This window comes from Drosophila santomea, chromosome 3R, assembly GCF_016746245.2.
Source record: "Drosophila santomea strain STO CAGO 1482 chromosome 3R, Prin_Dsan_1.1, whole genome shotgun sequence".
In the NCBI taxonomy this organism is placed as follows: Eukaryota; Metazoa; Arthropoda; class Insecta; order Diptera; family Drosophilidae; genus Drosophila; species Drosophila santomea.
The window spans coordinates 26,417,924-26,437,750 of record NC_053019.2 but is presented as its reverse complement, the minus strand read 5'-3'; the positions used below and the strand labels follow the sequence as shown (position 1 = coordinate 26,437,750).

At 44.1% G+C, this 19,827-nt stretch overlaps 1 protein-coding gene across 2 annotated transcripts; it reads left to right on the top strand.

Moving 5' to 3' along the window:
• Positions 1–122: 122 nt before the first annotated feature.
• On the top strand, positions 123–19,803 carry LOC120454148 (protein crumbs). Of its 2 annotated transcripts, XM_039639206.1 has the most exons (14): positions 123–963; positions 10,529–10,873; positions 11,174–12,166; positions 12,629–12,955; positions 13,432–13,964; positions 14,256–14,800; positions 14,861–14,966; positions 15,032–15,226; positions 15,287–16,058; positions 16,124–16,306; positions 16,368–18,128; positions 18,197–18,321; positions 18,388–18,801; positions 18,863–19,803. In XM_039639206.1, the coding sequence occupies exons 1-14, from the start codon at positions 732–734 to the stop codon at positions 19,091–19,093; spliced, it is 6,762 nt and encodes a 2,253-aa protein (XP_039495140.1). In that variant the 5' UTR covers positions 123–731; the 3' UTR covers positions 19,094–19,803. The 2 variants fall into 2 exon arrangements, with proteins under 2 accessions (XP_039495140.1, XP_039495141.1); XM_039639207.1 differs by lacking the exon at positions 12,629–12,955.
• The last annotated feature ends 24 nt before the right edge of the window (positions 19,804–19,827 follow it).

Genomic DNA, 19,827 nt, shown 5'->3' with positions numbered 1-19,827 from the left:
TTAAATTTTAGTGTGACCATGCATGCCGGCTCGGTGCAATACCGAAAACCAGACCCGGCCAAACCACGCTAGGCGTACTGGTCACACTGCAGCGTATATAAGCCAATGAATCGAGTATCGGCGATTCAAACGGTCGAAAATTTCTCTTGCTGCTCGGACGTGTGTTTTATTGGTCGCTCGCGCTCGTAACGTTTTTTTGCCCCCCGTTTTGGCCAATGTGTGTGCGCGCGCGTGTGTGTGTGCTGCTTGCAGTTCAAAAGGGCAGCGACAACAACAACAACAAGAACAGCGCACCTCTCTTTTAAGCCAAGTCTTCGGCGCTCGCTTGTGCTTGTGTGTGTGTGTGTTGGTGTGATTCAGAATCGTGGCCTAGGAAGAAATGGCAAATTAGTTGGCTCAAAGCGGAATCTCTGTGCTCAATATTCAAATTCAGGCTAGAAAGTGTCGCGTGCGAAAGTGTGCAAATAATACAGCCAGCAAAGAGAGGAATATAACTTAAAAAAAAAATAAAAATAACCTGTTCTAAGCCAAGTGCCGATTGCTCGTGTGTGTGCGTGTGTGTTTGTGCGTGTGAGTGTTTGCGTGGAGCAGAGGAAAGGTGAAAGAAAAGGGAGAATGCAATTGCCAACAACAACAAGCTCAATGAGTATCGTTTGAATATCAATAACATTTAGCCAAACGCAACCCTTTCCAATACGACAAACACGACTTGAGCCAACAAATCAACGATCATGGCTATAATCGCGAATGCGTCACTGCCAAAACAACAAAAGCAGCGGCAAGCAACAACAGCAACAACAACAACGGTGGCGGCATCAGTAGAAACAGCAACAACAACAGCAAGAAGTCGAGACCGCACGAAAAGCGCAGCTCAAATTACGTCGCATTTGCTCAAGCGCGCCATTTCAGTTTATTCGTCGCCTCAATGGATACCGCTCTTCATACTTATTTACTTAGCAACAGGTGAGAGAGAGAACACATGGATAGAGAGAGCGAGAGTCGAGGACATTCGGAAGGAGATGGGGAGCGAGGATGGGACACAATAGTCAGGGACATGAGAGAGCAACACAGTGTTTACATGGTTCTTAAGCTACAGTGATGACTCCACTGCATTGAACTAATGTAAATTATTAAAATGTTCTAAATGTTTACCAACTTTAAAAGGAATTTGTAATGTTGTTATTGTCCATAAGCCTGGCTTAAATGTTAAAATTTAAACGAAACCTGCAGCATTATATTTAAAAATAAACCAATTCTACTCAAGCTCCTAAAACTTAAACATAAAATTCCATAATTTTTAATGAACTCCTAATGATCAGTTTTATTTAGGGATGTCGCACTGTAAATAGTTTATATGCTGAGCCACATGCATTCTTTAGCTTCAGCCAGAACATTTGCTGATGCTTCAAAAGCTCATAATCGAAAAACAGAGCAACAGGTCGTGTGTATGTGTGAAAGGGGGCATTCGTGTCTTTTTGGGGATGTGGCCCAAGGAAAAGTCATGTTGGGTAAAAGGAATTTGGATTTCCATTGATTTCGGGCATACGAAAAACTCGTTCAACGGGTTTTCCTCCAAGAAGTGACTCACGGAGCTGGCTTGCCTGAAGTTTGACTGTGTTAATTATACACTCATTTCTAATTTTCGATGATTGTGTGCTCGGTCCTATCTCTCAAGCAGAAGGAATGCTTAGAAGTGTATTAGCTTCGATTGCGTATAAATTTATATTTAGTATAGTACTACTCCTCAACTTTAGTCGCTGAACGAGGTAATTAATCAAATTATTGCTTCAAAAGCGGTTAATACTAGCAATCTCAGTCAAGAAAAGTTATTAACTGAAAATAAAAGAGATATTTTAACTTGACCCGCTTGATCCTACACTCTGTAACATACAAATGGATATCTCATTTTTAGGAAAATAACCGGAAAACGTAATAAATTATTATTTTTTCATTTTTTGATACTTGTACGATCTTTTGGCTATAATGCCTCATTTGTCTGCATTTTCAAAGCGCCTTTAGCGATATCACAACAGTGAAATCTGTGAAACTTATCGCATAACGATCATAATAATTGATTCACAACTCTTGCTGACTCATTATGTGTAATTTTCTGTTACATGTTGTCCGCGGCTCAATTGTGCAGTTGGCTTAGTGTTGTCTGCCCCCTTTTCCATAGGATTGTGCAAAAACGACCTTAAAAATTGGGTTTATTTATTTACAATTCGAGTACCAACCCACACCAAGCGGCCAGCCATCCGGCTGTTGTTACGCGCAATCTTATCTTTTGGCCGGAAAGTGAAGTACAACAGTTGCAAAAGCGCGGCCAACTCAACGTCAGCAATACCGCAATTCCGTTGATAGGTTGATAAGAAGAACACTCGGGAAAAGGGAGCACAGATAGACACAGAGTTTTCCAGCTCCAGGTAGGAAAAGCTCAGGAATGCAGCGAGCACATAGAAAATCAGGTTATTCGCTCTTTGAGTTTATAGTAAAAAAATTTTTAGTTTAATTACAAAAGTGCAAGTGCATCATTTGTTTAATAAAAGAGAAAAAGAGTGGAAGACCCCAATTTTTTTTTCATTTTATTTCTATTAACAATTTCTTTTAATTGCTGTAACCAGCAACTTCTTAATGGGCCCGAAATACCACAACCTTTATCACAGAATTTATCAAATGACTTTGGTTTATGATTGACAGGGAAAACTGGCAAATGAAAGAAAGAGAAAATGAATGTCTGGTTTGGGAAATCCCTGTAAGGCATCACAGCAACTGGTTTATAGCTGCTACCATCGTAAAATCCAGACACCGACAGCGAAGATCATCAGCGTCATCTTCACGTCGAGAGTGGTTTCTGTACGGCTTTCGTTTGAATTTCCGCCCTAAACAGCAATAATCCATCATTTTCAGGGGAAAAATCGCGGCGCAGGTACTCTCTGCACGCAGGAAAAGTGGAGGGAAAACACAAATGTACCAAAACTACCTGCATTGCGTTAACGATAACAACACGTGACCCCGCGAGTTTATGGAAATTCTCTGGCACGTAAATGAAAATCGAGAATGGAAATTGTGCGCGGGACACACCCGCGTTCTCCACTCTACGGTCACCGATGTCCGGTGTTTCAGCCTGGTCTGGTCAAGTGTTAAAGTGCAATCGGCCGTGACGCAGGTCGTCGTGGGCCGTGTTCCGTGGGCCTACGCAGCCGGCCGCGACCATTGCCTGACGTTGGCCATTAGTGCAAGTCGTTAGCCAGGTCTATAAAAATAGCCAGAGTATAACTAAAAAAGAACTGATTTGCCCCCGTCCTTTAAAGGTTATGGGGTACTTTACTACCCACTTCTTAATGGGGGAACATGGAGTTGTGGCGGAAGTGGAATACTGTGCATGCAGAGCTCGGATCTCAGGACCTATTGTGGCTAAAGCCGAAATATTTGGTATATAGCCTTCTGTTGTAAGTTAGACTGAGGTAACTTGAGGTCGAAACAACTGCATAGTTCTTTCTAGTTTCTAGTTTCTAGTTGCAACGTTGCCTGTTTTCTGCGTCTGCATCGATTAGCTAGCCACCTTGGGAAATTACCGATGCACAAAAACCGCAATATGAGAAACAATATAACATAAAGAGACAGTATAGTAAACTTAAAAAGACTGTGCAGCTTTCGCTTTTACACGATATTAATTCCAAAAAAATTTCGTTGCAAACAAATGTTTAAAATTTGTGGGCGTTGTTCAATGCTGTCTGTTGGATTGTCTTTATCGCGGTGATCACGTACTGGCGTTTTATCTGTCGCTATTTGCATACGCAGCGTACTGCCAGCAACAACAAATTCCATTGTTAGCATTGAGTCACAGCAACAACGCTACCATGGGCCACAACGCACTGAAATCGAACACAAATTGTTTGGTAATTGAGCTGGGAAATTGGGGAATACTCCACGGTTCTGAAGGCAATTAACGGACGCAGAATGCGTGCTTTTAATATTTATTTGTGACCAAATGAATAGCACATTGTGGTTCGTAACTCACAAAGCAAAGCTTAAATAAGGTAGCAGGGATTTTAAATATATATACTAGGAATAACATATCTCTATACTTATTTCTTTGGCTTAAATTATTTATAGTTTATACTACCGTGATGTACAGTATGCCCTCCTGAAAGTGTCAAGTCACTTCCTGATATGATTGTACACATTTTTCCATAATTACTCACAGCCCTTAATTTATTTTGAAAACCTTTCCGCGGTGCAACGCCCACGGACTGCGTTTATATGTACTTCTGAAGTCTGTGTTTGCCCAGTTTGTGGGTTCAGGCGGTTTTGTACGTTTTGTAGGTTCTGAAGGTTCTAGAGGTTCATTCCGGCGGTTCTGGTGATTCTCGTGGTGCTGGTGGATGTGGTGGTGCTGCTCTTTGGGGACGCACCGGAAAAGATTCTCAGGCGTGTTTTCGGTTTTGTTTTATTCAACAGTTCATTGCTTTGTGCCAGTTTGTGAACGGGTCTGGCCGCCCCTTTTTCCAGGCCCACAGAATGTACAAGGGCCGCCTTGTTGGCAACACACAGAAAGCGGTCGAGCAACAACACAACACACCGACTGCCACAAAACTGGTTCCCAGGCGCGCCTGCGCAGAGTTGGCTTAAAAAAGAAACTAACAAACAATAAAAAACCGACCGGCGCCAAACGAGCGGGGGAGAGAAAAAGCGAGTCTAATTTTGAGTGTGCCCCATTCTAAGCATTTATTTTTGGGGATCTTTGCGCTTGAGAGTCATCTTGCTGTTCCCAGAACCAGAGATATTAATGAATAAACGCTAACTGTTAAACGTTAAGACTTATTCACACGGTTAACTGTTCAAACAAGTTCAACGAGAAATGGCACAAAAAAGGAAAATTAATTAACAAAATCGAAATAATTGTATTCATGAACTCATTTCAACTTCAATTGTTACTTGCAGTCAACACTAACTTCAAACTTTTCACACTTATGCATGCTGATATCAAACCTTGATATGCATGCTTTGATATCATTGCCATTATTTCTCTCGAGTTCGTGGCAATTTCATTTTATTACCTTCTATTTTTTTTTTAATTTCGTTCACAATTTCATGAGAGTAACTTGAGCGAATCCACCGGATTGGTGACGCACTCGAACTTTTTGGTTTGTTTGCTTGATAATCTGCAGCTTTCATGGGAAACGTTGATTTATGAAAACTAATTAGCTTCTGACCACTTTGAATGTATTGTTACCATATTGTGTAGCAGAGGCGGTTTTATTTAAATATTTAAAAGTATTTCCTCACCACATTTCTTGGAAGCCCAAGCGGAAATTAGTGTGGGAACGCATTCGTATCTCAGTTTTGTTCGGTTCTTTCTTCTCGCCAACGAGGTGTTGGAACAAATGATGGCTTAGAGCAATGTGCTCTTCGGGTCTCAAGTGCAGTCAGACATGAAAATGTGTAAGTTATAGAATAGAGCGTTGGACATGGGAACTAACTAATCTTGGGAAGAAAGGCGTTGACTCCAGGGAACGCAACAAAGGAATCATTTTCAACAGGGATTATACCATGTACCCTAGAAGAATTGTTGGCTGAAGCTTGAAAGATAGTTCTGATCTTTGTTACAGTTGGTATCTATTATTCATAACGAAGATACCTTTCTGTGCTATGACATAAAACTCTTTGATTTTAAAGTGTCTTAGTTTACTTTAGAATTCTTAAGAAACTTTTTTTATTGAATCTCCCAAAAGATTTACCCACACAAGCCTCATAAATATGCACAGCGGAAATGTATCCATACCTGGCTACTATTAATTAAATACCCATTTCCACTTTTAATAATTTAAATCCATTTAAGTTTCCTTAGGTAAGCTACAAGGTTTAGATAACAAGAAAAATTGAACAACAAAAACACTATTAAAATTGCGTTTTCATTATTTGTCCGCTTATCTTTGTATAAGATCTTCCCTGTGATCATTTGCCCGTATATAAAAATATCTATAGCTCTCTTATTCATTGAGCATCGAGTGCAATTAAGCCCTTTCGATAATCGTATTATCAACAAACTATAATTAAATTTTAATCGCGACACGTTTTCACTTTTCCATTTTTAGAAAAATAACGAACAGACAACGAAAACTGAAAACGAAAACGCAACAATTAAAATGCAATTAAAAAATTTCAAACTTAATTAGACAAAACAAAAACATTGTTATTGTTGTTGCAGCCGCCAAACAAATGAAATACAGAAACGGAAAAAAGTGTAATTCGGTCAAATTTAATTTATGCAACTTCTGAACATCTGAACATCCGATAAGCGAAATGAAAACCACAAAACAATCGAGTGCAAAATGAAATTTTTCGTGGGCGTTCGGTTACTCAAAAGCTGCGGAAAAAGTAAAAAGTATTTAGAGCAAAAATTGAAAACAACAATACTAGTTAACGTGTTTTTGTGTGGGTTGCCAAGTGAGGCAACATACTATAGCCATGTACCCCCATATACCATTTAAACGAAGCTAAAAGAATTGAAGTATGACCAAATGCAGAGAGTGGCCCGCATCAACAAAAAACGAATACTTGCACAGAAAAAAAAGATATATTTAAACCAATTCAATACTTTTGTAGACTTTCTCTATCGAAATGTAGGTATTTTTCACTAACTTTTGTGAAAATTTAAATCTTAAATAATGGTGGTTCTATCATCTCAATTTATCACTTTACTTCAAGTGTTTTTCTGTTTGAGGGAGAAACTAAAACAAAATCCTCGGCAACCGTTCAAGTTAGCCCAGTTAGCAACGTGCAACCTGTTTTGTTGTGGCCAAACAGCGGACCTGCAACTTCGGATAAGGGTTGGATGCATATAAAAAGGGGGAAGGTATGGGGGATGACAAGCAAAAGAGCTCTTCAGGCTTTAGAATCGTGAAAAAAAATGCCAAATGCAATAGCTTATGGTGACATCTGTCAGCGAAGTTAATATGCATTTGGATGTGTGCACAGCTGCCATTTAGATAATAATGAAAAAATTTGAGGGCATGCTTGAAAGTCGTACGATACAGGTATTATTTTTGATGCTGCTATAGATCTTTATATTTTCACAAAAATGCTATCCATTGTTTAAAGCCTCAGAACTCTCGTCTGCTATTATTGTGACCGCAGCTGTGTGTAGACACTCCACGTTGGTATTGCACTCGGTGCGGCATTGTTTTTTGCATATGCTGACGCTGATTAGTCACACCAACAGAATGCAGTGCAAAATCCGAAATGCAAAATGCAACTGGCAGAGCTTGAGGTAAAACCGAAGCAAAGCGAGTTGAGCCAATTTGCATACATCTACTTATGTTGTGTTTTACACCAGTGCCATGCGAGTGTGTGTGCTGCAATGGGCTGAATGTTTTTGTTAACTGGGTCTACTGGAGAGAGCCTCTCATTTGGCCAACTTGAGGTGTGAGTGCGGGTGGGTCAGGAATTGGCAGTACTCATTTCCTCCATAGTAAAGTTTTTCGCATACTATTTTTTTTGCATAAATCACTCGTTTCTTACGGGTGGTAAATGGTATGGGAAACCTGAAATGGGGGAACTTAAAATGAGTGATTATCTCGACGATGGATTGAAGATCCAGAGCATTTTCTCTTTTAAATTGGAAGATTTACTAAAGTATAGGGGCTCTGCAGTTTTAGGGAAACTCCTTAAAGAAATTATTATATAGTTCCCATTTACTGAGCAAAACAATTTGCAAGAGCATGATGGTCAGCCTATTAATTATAAGTTTCAATGAACGACTAAAGGGAGTTACTATTTAATGTAGCTCATCACTTAAGTAGCAGTTAGGTGCCAGCTAGGCACGGAATTGTATAGTTTATATCATATAAAAGACATGGATACTTTCACACAGATACTTTCAAATTCATTTCTAAAGATTATGCAAGAAGAGTACAATAGGAACTTTCATAACACTTTAATCTACGAAAATAGCTCACATTCTCAAAGCTGTCACAATAAAGATCATTTAAAATTCGTAGGTTCTGGTTATTGGCCACGCCTCTTTCTAAGAAACGGGCACAAAACAATCTTTGTCCCCGAAAAACTCCAAGCGAGACCATTATTAAAAGCTTAAAAAGCATTTCCAGCAGATTGCCCAGAATGCTTTTGACAAAAGACGAAAGAAGCTATTAAACAGTTTCTTTTATGACACCGCTAAAAAGAATTCTTACGCTCTCCAAAGCAGAATTAAACCAGACTTTTGCAGTTCCAGTTCGAATCCAAAGTCGAGTCATTCATGACACAACTGAAAATAATAAACAAAAAACTCGAAAAACGGCAAAAAAGCATAAAAAATGGAAATAGAATTCTTGCCGCTGGTTATGATTATGAAATTTCCGTTCCGTTTGTTTGCGGCCAATCTAAACAGTCAACGGATCTATTATATAAACGACCAATCCAATCGAATTCTGGTTCTACAAGTAGATACATATGGTTTTGGAATGAAACACATTTTGTTTCGATTAAAAATACTATTACTGGAGTACAATTTTAATGTAAAATCAACTAAAGTTCATAAATTAAGACTACCATAAGGAAGTAACAAACTCGTAAATGAATTCAATTTTGTTAATTTTTTGTTAATTTGAGACTTTCGTTTTTCTCCGTGTACATGTGTGATTTTTATAGCATTTTTGCCGTTTAACTTTTGAATACTTTTCTGCATAGTTTCGTACGTGAGTATAATATAATTATGAGCTACTTTGCTTGCGACTTATTTACTTGCTCACCGACTACACCTTGGCTGCCCGCCCCCCCGGCCACGCCCCCTTCTCACCTGGCACACATAATCACAGAGGTGACAACAACAGCGTACTGTCAATGCAAATAGCGAAACAAATCGCCTTTAAATGGCTGCGAAATAAAATGTTTGAGAAGACCGCGTAAAAAGAGGCGGCAAAATCGATGGCCTCATAAACTATTGTATTTTGTTGCCCGCTGTGTTTAAACCTGGTTCGGGTTCTGTCGAGGTCTTCCAAGTCTTCCAAGTCCCCCAAAGTCCACCAAGCGCTTTCTAAGCTCGTGGCTGCCATGGGTCAGGGCAGCCCAAAGGGCACAGCGGACCACAGACGGGTTCATCGGAGTCAGGAGGTGCTAAAATGATCACTTCTGCGTGTGGGAAGTGCAAAAATACTCAAGTACACATGTGCCAGCGTTATTAAGGGGAAATAAACTTAAGTAAATGTTGTTTTTGGTCATACATCTCAGCATGGACAGTGCCATTGAAAAAGCAATGGTCTTTTCGGTTTTTGAATGACACCGAGTTGTTAAAAATCATAAATGGCAAATGCAAATCATCAATATGTGAACAAATTAAAAAGTATATAGCTTATGTAAAATAAATCAAACGCTGTCTAGTTCATCTCAAGGAAAAAGCATGACTACTCAAAACTCATAATAAGCTATTTAAGCATTGCATTATAACAGGCTTCCTGGCTTTTAATAACTAACTTATTGTAAAGAGATTTGCTGTATAAAAATCGAATTTATGTAAAAACGAAAGGTTTCGCTGAATTTTGTTTCGATTTCCTTTCGCTAATAACTTTTTCCTGAGCCGCTTTCTTTCCGTTTTAAGATTTTGTTTAGGTTTGTTTTTTCTGCTTGATCTGCAGACTATTGATGAAAACCAGCTTATGAACATGCAAGTCTATTTAAGTTGTACATATGTACATTATGTACATTTGGTACATTCACAGTTTCCCTCTTTGCAAATCTTAACGCCTCGTGCACAAGAAAGCTAGTTAGTTTCGCTTTGCCATTTTTTTGTATTTGTTTAGAAAATGTGTTCAAAAAAAAAGAAGCGACTTGTAGTCAGTTATGGAGTCTTCTGGTCTGCGGTGGCTGTTTTTCTACTGAAGCTGAAATTGATTCTGCGCTTTGGTGATCAGCGCAAACGAAAGTTGAGCAGACGGGTGCCTTTAACTGATTACCATTTAAGTGGCATGTGCCGGGCCATGGCAACTGGCAACTGGCAACTGGCAACTCGTCTAATTTGGTCAATGCTATTTGAAAGACAAAACACTTTCTTAGCCGGAGAGCAATGGACAGAGACGCGGCGAAAATGAAAATGCTGAACTAAACAGCAGTGGGAAAATGTAAGCCAAAGTAAACCAATTGGCCATTTGCCGTGTGCTGTGTGCCAAATACGCGAAATGAGGAAGTCTACGGTTACAAATGCGTTGGCCAAATGCGAATGAAATGCGATTAGTTAAATGGGAGCCCGACTTGACTTGACTTGACCGACCTGGCCTTGTCATGCTTTTATTTCACTCACTTCATTCATTTTACCCATCTGATGCATTTAGCGAAAAAGTTACTCTAAATTACTGCAGGTTTCCGGTTTTATATGAATTTAGTTTGGGTTTCAAGTGAAATTGGGTGGTTCATATCAGTTGCACGCGGGTATCTACTTACTTCTATTTATGATTCAAACTATTCATAGGAAATTCTTTCCAGTGCACTGGCTAATCCCACTAACCCTGGCAATCTTGATCTTCTGTTGCAGATGTCGCCTCAGTGGCGGTGCCAACGAAGGAGGCGTACTTTAATGGCTCCACTTACCTCCGCCTGACCACGCCGATGCCCATTTGGGACCACTCGGCGATTAGCTTCCGCTCGTGCCGCGGCGGCGAGATCCTCGCCCAGCAGTACAACAAGAACTCCATTGTAATCTCAGTGCTCAATGACTTTCTGCAAATCTCACTGGCCGGACCCGCCGTCCATGGGCCCAACAACCGGCTGGATGTCAAGCTGCCCTACCAACTGCTGGACAACCGCTGGCACACGCTGCAGTTCAAGTACGAGTACGGCAATCTCTATCTGCATGTGGATCGCGCGGCAAGCATATTTGGTAAGTACCCATGTCTTCCTGACTGCCCCAAATTGGATTTGTGCCGAAATGGAATGGGCTCTAGCACCCACCCACTCATTCGGGTCAGTCGTGGACAGCAAAGCACATGGAAGTGAATCACAGCACGAGGGATAAGTAATGCTAACTGAATAGAGGCAGAACTCAGAGGATGAACTCATTCGAAAAATCAATTAAACGATTGTAAAGAATACGTGAGAGAAGCGAGTAAAAAGAGCAAACAAACCAAGAGAATATAAATTACTAGAAAATAATGTAAATTCATTTGTTTCCCTTCCACAGCCAACTCCACGTACAACAGCCAGTTCCTGACGAACCAGGACATCGGCTACAAGGACGCCATCTTGATACTGGGCAACTCCTTCTCCGGCTGCCTCCTGGATGGACCAGGTCTGCAGTTTGTGAACAACTCGACCGTGCAGAACGTGGTCTTTGGCCACTGTCCCTTGACACCAGGTCCCTGCAGCGATCACGATCTTTTCACCCGACTGCCGGACAACTTCTGCCTGAATGACCCCTGCATGGGCCATGGAACCTGCTCCTCGAGTCCCGAGGGTTACGAGTGTCGGTGCACGGCACGTTACTCGGGAAAGAACTGCCAGAAGGACAATGGCTCACCGTGTGCCAAGAATCCCTGCGAGAACGGCGGTTCCTGCCTGGAGAACTCACGAGGGGATTACCAGTGCTTCTGTGATCCCAACCACAGTGGTCAGCACTGCGAGACGGAGGTGAACATCCATCCACTCTGCCAGACGAATCCCTGCCTGAACAATGGAGCGTGTGTGGTGATTGGCGGAAGTGGAGCACTCACCTGCGAGTGTCCCAAGGGATACGCTGGCGCCAGGTGCGAGGTGGACACGGATGAGTGCGCATCACAGCCGTGTCAAAACAACGGCAGCTGCATCGACCGCATCAATGGATTCAGCTGCGACTGCAGCGGCACCGGCTACACGGGTGCCTTCTGCCAGACGAATGTGGATGAGTGCGACAAGAATCCGTGCCTGAACGGCGGCAGATGCTTCGATACCTACGGCTGGTACACCTGCCAGTGTCTGGACGGCTGGGGCGGTGAGATTTGTGATCGACCCATGACATGCCAGACGCAGCAGTGCTTGAACGGCGGCACCTGCCTGGACAAACCCATCGGCTTCCAGTGCCTCTGTCCGCCGGAGTACACGGGTGAACTGTGCCAGATCGCACCCAGCTGCGCCCAGCAGTGTCCCATCGATTCGGAGTGTGTTGGCGGCAAGTGCGTGTGTAAGCCAGGCTCATCGGGTGAGTTGCAAGTTCCATTCTTTCCGGTTATGGGAATCATTTGTTGCGTATTGCATGAATATTCACTCGCTTACTTTGGGTTTTATGGTCTTTAATTCGCAACCTAATCAATTGGGATAAATATAAGCTTCCGACTTGGAGCCGCTGACTCCGCTCGAGCTGGACATTCTCGATGCCACGCTGTGCCCCAGCGAAAAGAAGAAGCGCTACATATCGCCCGAGTGGCTCAAACGCAAGCGTTGTGAGCTAAAACTAAGTAGGTGCAATGGATGCGGTAGTACTGAAAGAGGGGGTTCTTGTATAGTTGCATCTTCCCTTAGATATTTGCTCATTTGATAACAACTCGCCATCATCCACACTAAGTGTGTATATATATGTATATGTATATTTATTTGCTATAAGCTAATGGCCTAATCTTGTATTGTACAAAACCATGTTGCGTTTGATGGGTAATAATCGTAGGCCCCATTGGTCACTGCCTGCCAACAACAACCACACCGACACCAGAACAAGAGCCCACAACAACGGCAAGAGCCAGAGCAAACCCTAACCCAGCTATTCCCAACACCCTAACAACCACCAAGATACCTCCAATAACAACCGGCCGTACATCGGTGGGAACGACCACCAGCGGTAGCCACCACAGGAAGCCACCACAACAGCCACTGCAATCTCCGACCCAACGCTCGGCCTCCCTGAATGCATGTCCCCAAGAAAACTGCTTGAACGGTGGCACCTGCCTGGGCTATAGTGGCAATTATTCCTGTATTTGTGCTAGTGGATACACAGGTTTGGCATACATCTGTCCGGGGTTGTCCTAAAAGTGTGCATGTCATGGTTGATCCACTCACGGGAGTTTAATTTGCATGCGGTTAATGGGTTTAAAATGATATTGATTTCGACTAGGCTCCTGTCTGAATCCACTTCGCTGAGGTACTTATAAAGCTATTTACTAAGGAGCTAGGGGCTCCTCCTTTCCAGTGGTGATTTAGCAAAAGAATAATCTAATAATACAGAATAATTCCAGAATAATCAACATTGTGGATTCCTTCAAGATTCTAGTTTAAATCTAACCAATTGTAAACTTTTAGTGCAACCCCAGATAAATACGTAGAAAAGTAGATCTAGTTAAACAATTAATAAATATTTGGTCAACACTTTTAGAAACCCGAAATATACTTTAAAATATTTATTCCACAACTATTAAGTTAGTTAAATAGTAAAGCCAAGTCCTATTGCATACTAATCTCCAGAAACAATCACAGGTTACAACTGTCAAACGAGCACGGGCGATGGAGCGGCTGCTTTGGCCCTGACACCCATCAACTGCAATGCCACCAATGGAAAATGCCTCAATGGAGGCACTTGCTCCATGAACGGAACCCACTGCTATTGCGCCGTCGGCTATTCGGGAGATCGCTGCGAGAAGGCCGAGAACTGTTCGCCACTGAACTGCCAAGAACCAATGGTGTGTGTCCAGAACCAGTGCCTCTGTCCGGAGAACAAGGTGTGCAACCAGTGTGCCACGCAACCCTGCCAGAATGGCGGAGAATGCGTGGACCTACCGAATGGAGACTACGAGTGCAAGTGCACCCGGGGATGGACTGGACGTACCTGCGGCAACGACGTGGACGAGTGCACCCTGCATCCCAAGATCTGCGGCAATGGTATCTGCAAGAACGAGAAGGGATCGTACAAGTGCTATTGCACACCTGGATTTACCGGTGTCCACTGCGATTCCGATGTGGACGAATGCCTCAGCTTTCCCTGCCTCAACGGAGCCACGTGTCACAACAAGGTAGGTAGATGGCAGTCGGATTTGGATCCGAGTCTGCCGCTGCTGACTGAGAATTAGTTTGTTACTAAAGTGTAATTAGTTGTTTTTCTTTAAATTCGGAAAGCATCGGATTTTGAGACAAGTGAGTGGGAGCTTAGATTTTTATGAACTATTCCCGATGCTTATGCTTAGAAGCTTAGTAAGCTAGTCCACTTATGTATTTCCAACTAAATAACTTTAATAGTGCTTGATGATTACCACAAATCGAGTATTACCCCAAACTAAATATTTAATCAAATTTTAATAATTTAGATAAATGCCTACGAGTGCGTTTGCCAACCGGGATACGAGGGCGAGAACTGCGAAGTGGACATCGATGAGTGCGGTAGTAATCCCTGCTCGAACGGCTCCACCTGCATCGACAGGATCAACAACTTCACCTGCAACTGCATTCCGGGAATGACGGGTCGCATCTGTGACATCGACATCGACGACTGCGTGGGAGATCCCTGCTTGAATGGAGGTCAGTGCATCGACCAATTGGGCGGCTTCCGGTGTGACTGCAGTGGCACCGGTTATGAGGGCCAGAATTGTGAGCTGAACATAGACGAATGCCTCTCGAATCCGTGCACGAATGGTGCCAAGTGCGTGGACAAGGTTAAGGATTACTTCTGCGATTGCCACAACGGCTACAAGGGCAAGAACTGTGAGCAGGATATCAACGAGTGCGAGAGTAATCCCTGCCAGTACAATGGCAACTGCCTGGAGCGTTCCAACATGACGCTCTACCAAATGAGTCGGATCACGGATCTGCCCAAGGTGTTCAGCCAGCCCTTCACCTTTGAGAATGCCAGCGGGTAAGTCATTTGGAGCGCAATCCTATTTTAGATTTGTGGATTAACCTGAATATTCCTCAGCTACGAGTGCGTCTGTGTGCCCGGCATCATTGGCAAGAACTGCGAGATCAACATCAATGAGTGCGACAGTAATCCCTGCAGCAAGCACGGAAACTGTAATGATGGAGTGAGTTACCAAACTAAGGATTTATAAACCATGAGATTTAATATCCAACTTGTGTTTGTCTGCAGATTGGTACCTACACCTGCGAGTGCGAACCTGGCTTCGAGGGCACCCACTGTGAGATCAACATAGATGAGTGTGATCGCTATAATCCCTGCCAGAGGGGCACTTGTTACGATCAGATAGACGACTACGACTGCGACTGCGATGCGAACTACGGAGGCAAAAACTGTTCCGTGCTCCTCAAAGGCTGTGACCAGAATGTAAGTCTCTCAATTAAAATTAAGTATATATTTATTATAATGTTGGTCCCTTTCTTGCAGCCTTGCTTAAATGGCGGCGCATGCTTGCCGTATCTGATCAACGAGGTAACTCATCTGTACAACTGCACCTGCGAGAACGGTTTCCAAGGCGATAAATGCGAGAAGACCACCACGCTGTCAATGGTGGCCACTAGCTTGATTTCGGTGACCACGGAACGCGAGGAGGGCTACGACATTAACCTTCAATTTAGGACCACTCTGCCCAACGGAGTTCTGGCCTTTGGAACCACAGGCGAAAAGAATGAGCCAGTTAGCTACATTTTGGAGCTGATTAATGGACGTCTAAATCTACATTCCTCGCTACTCAACAAGTGGGAGGGCGTGTTTATCGGATCGAAGCTGAACGACAGCAACTGGCACAAGGTGTTTGTGGCCATAAACACATCGCATTTAGTTCTTTCGGCCAACGACGAGCAGGCCATCTTTCCGGTTGGCTCCTACGAAACGGCCAACAACAGCCAGCCCTCGTTTCCGCGCACATATCTGGGTGGCACCATTCCCAATCTGAAGTCCTATCTGCGACACCTCACCCACCAGCCGTCAGCTTTTGTGGGCTGCATGCAAGACATTATGGTCAACGGTAAATGGATCTTTCCCGATGAGCAGGATGCGAATGTCAGCTACACCAAGCTAGAAAATGTCCAGAGCGGTTGTCCTCGCACGGAGCAATGTAAACCGAATCCCTGCCATTCGAACGGTGAATGCACGGACCTTTGGCACACCTTTGCTTGCCATTGTCCCAGACCATTCTTTGGACACACATGTCAGCACAGTAAGTAGTCTTGAGCGGAGATAATCTATACAGGTTTTGAAACATTATTATTTCGCTTTTATTAGATATGACTGCTGCTACTTTTGGCCACGAGAACACCACCCACTCGGCTGTGATTGTGGAGACCACAGATGTGGCTAGGCGAGCCATTCGATCCATCCTAGACATTTCCATGTTTATTCGTACCCGCGAGCCAACCGGCCAAGTCTTTTACTTGGGCACTGATCCGCGCAAAGCGCCCACTAAAAGTAAATTTAAATCGAATTCAAAATGCACGTAAACTAACCCTGTCTCTTAATACTTGAACAGATGTTGGGGACTCATATGTGGCAGCCAAATTACATGGCGGAGAACTGCTGGTAAAGATGCAGTTCAGCGGCACTCCGGAGGCCTACACCGTCGGCGGCCAGAAGTTGGACAACGGCTATAACCACCTGATCGAAGTGGTGCGCAATCAAACGCTCGTGCAGGTCAAGCTCAATGGCACCGAGTACTTCCGCAAGACGTTGTCCACGACGGGTCTGCTGGATGCACAGGTGCTTTACTTGGGCGGACCTGCACCCACACGCGAGTCACTCCTGGGAGCGACCACAGAACCAGGTATGGTTCCGGTTCCGGGAGCAGGAGTACCCATTGAAGACACAACAGTGCCCAAGGAGGCGGACGACAGCAGGGACTACTTTAAGGGCATAATCCAAGATGTAAAGGTCAGCAACGGTTCGCTAAACCTAATTGTGGAGATGTATTCCCTGAATGTGACGGACGTCCAAGTGAATGCCAAGCCCCTGGGCGCTGTAACCATCGATCGCGCCTCTGTATTACCTGGTGAGGTGTCCGATGATTTGTGCCGAAAGAATCCGTGTCTGCATAACGCAGAGTGCAGAAACACATGGAACGACTACACTTGCAAGTGCCCCAATGGCTACAAGGGCAAGAATTGCCAGGAGATCGAATTCTGCCAACATGTTACATGTCCGGGCCAAAGCTTGTGCCAAAATCTGGACGATGGCTATGAGTGTGTTACAAACACTACTTTTACTGGCCAGGAACGCAGCCCTCTTGCCTTCTTCTATTTCCAGGAGCCTCAATCTGATGATATTGTCAGTGAAGCAGCTCCCAAGCAGATCCTTAAACCGGTGATTGATATTGCCTTCCGCACTCGTGCTGGAGGAACTCTCCTGTACATCGACAATGTGGATGGATTCTTTGAGATCGGAGTAAACGGGGGACGAGTGACCATCACCTGGAAGCTCAGTGCGCTGCATTTTGGCGAGTCTGCCCGCTTTGAGAAGGAGAACACTGACGGAGAATGGAGTCGCATTTACCTAAGGGCACACAACAGCAAACTGGAGGGCGGATGGAAGGGATGGGAATCGATGGTGGATCCGACGCCAGCCTTTTCCACCGACATCGACCAAGCGGCCTTCCAGTCCCTGATCGCTACGAGTACTCAGGTTTACTTGGGTGGCATGCCAGAGTCACGACAAGCACGCGGATCCACTCTGTCCGCCCAGCAGGGCTCCCAATTTAAGGGCTGTGTGGGAGAGGCAAGAGTTGGCGATCTTCTACTACCCTACTTCTCCATGGCGGAACTGTATTCGCGCACCAATGTTTCAGTACAGCAAAAGGCCCAATTTCGATTAAATGCCACACGACCTGAGGAGGGCTGCATCCTGTGCTTCCAGACGGACTGCAAAAATTACGGCTTCTGCCAGTCTCCATCGGATGAGTACGCCTGCACCTGTCAGCCTGGATTCGAGGGCGATGATTGCGGCACGGACATCGACGAGTGTCTTAACACGGAATGCATGAACAACGGCACCTGCATCAACCAGGTGGCTGCCTTCTACTGCCAGTGTCAGCCAGGATTCGAGGGTCAGCACTGCGAGCAGAACATCGACGAGTGTGCGGACCAGCCGTGCCACAACGGTGGCAACTGCACGGATCTGATTGCCTCGTATGTGTGCGACTGTCCAGAGGACTATATGGGTCCGCAGTGCGACGTGCTGAAGCAAATGACCTGCGAGAACGAGCCATGTCGAAACGGATCAACGTGCCAGAATGGATTCAGTAAGTGTTGCTGCATTATTATGCTAAACAATTTTCTTTCAACGATTACTAATCTTCTCTCCTTGCAGATGCTTCTACTGGCAACAACTTTACATGCACCTGCGTGTCCGGCTTCGAGGGTCCACTATGTGACATTCCCTTCTGTGAAATAACGCCTTGCGACAACGGTGGACTATGCTTGACCACAGGAGCGGTAAGTGGCTTAAAAATAGATTCCCCCAGTGACCATTTATTCATCGAAACACTTTATACTGTTTAGGTACCGATGTGCAAGTGCAGCCTGGGATACACTGGTCGTCTGTGCGAGCAGGACATCAACGAGTGCGAATCGAATCCATGCCAGAACGGTGGTCAGTGCAAGGACCTCGTCGGCAGGTACGAGTGCGATTGCCAGGGCACCGGATTCGAGGGCATTCGCTGTGAAAATGACATCGACGAGTGCAGCGTGGAGGGAGATTACTGCGGCGGATTGGGGCGGTGCTTTAACAAGCCCGGATCATTCCAGTGCATCTGCCAGAAGCCCCATTGCGGAGCCTACTGCAACTTTACCGATCCCTGCAACGCTACGGACCTCTGCTCCAACGGCGGTCGCTGCGTGGAGTCCTGTGGCACCAAACCGGACTACTACTGCGAGTGTCCGGAAGGTTTTGCAGGCAAGAACTGCACAGCACCGGTAAGTTGCCCTACAAATTCAATGTACGGAAAACTATATACTAAATTCTTTTCCATTTCAGATAACGGCCAAGGAGGATGGACCTTCGACCACAGACATTGCCATCATTGTAATACCCGTAGTGGTGGTGCTGCTGTTAATCGCGGGAGCCCTTCTGGGCACCTTCCTGGTGATGGCCAGGAACAAACGGGCCACCAGGGGCACCTACAGCCCGAGCGCGCAAGAGTATTGCAATCCACGGCTGGAAATGGACAACGTACTGAAGCCACCGCCGGAAGAGCGACTTATTTAGTTTTGAGTTTTGAGCATGAACGACGATTAGCAAAGCAAACAAAAGATATTTTTAAATCCGCCCATATACACCTAGCTGTAGGAGTAACGCAATGTTTTGTACTAAGTTGGCCCCTAGTTACGGTTTACATCTTAAGGTGCTCAAAGCAATAGCAGCAGCAGCAGCCAGGCTTCCACCTCGACTCGTTCCCGATCCCATGCCTACGCTTTAGTTAGTTAATAATGCCGTTGTCTATTTATTCTAGTAGTTTAGATGACATACGTACCGCCCTATAGTCGTTATGTAGTTATGTTCCGATAGTTTAGATTCAGTATTCGATTTCTCGTATATGTAATCCTAAAGCTGCGAACAAAGTTGAGCTCCGACGTCGATTTTCCCTTTGCATTCCGCAAGGAAGCCCATCAAATGTATTGTACGAGTATTTTTGTAAATAAGATTGTTTGCCGACTCCTAAACTAAATTAGCTGAGCTAAAATCGAAATTAAAAACCGAAAATCCTATATGCCTATATATACGCGAGTATATATATCAGTAAATGTGGCCTTATAACAAAAAAAAATTAGTAACAAAAAGCAATGACAACTAGAAGAACAGAGAAAGTATTGGTTAAGTAAATCAAATAAAAAAAAGATTTTGCTCTAGAATATCTAAGCGTAAACTTAAGAGACTGTACTATATAATAAATATTAAATATTTCGACTTTTTTCCAATTAATTGTCTATTCAATTATCTAC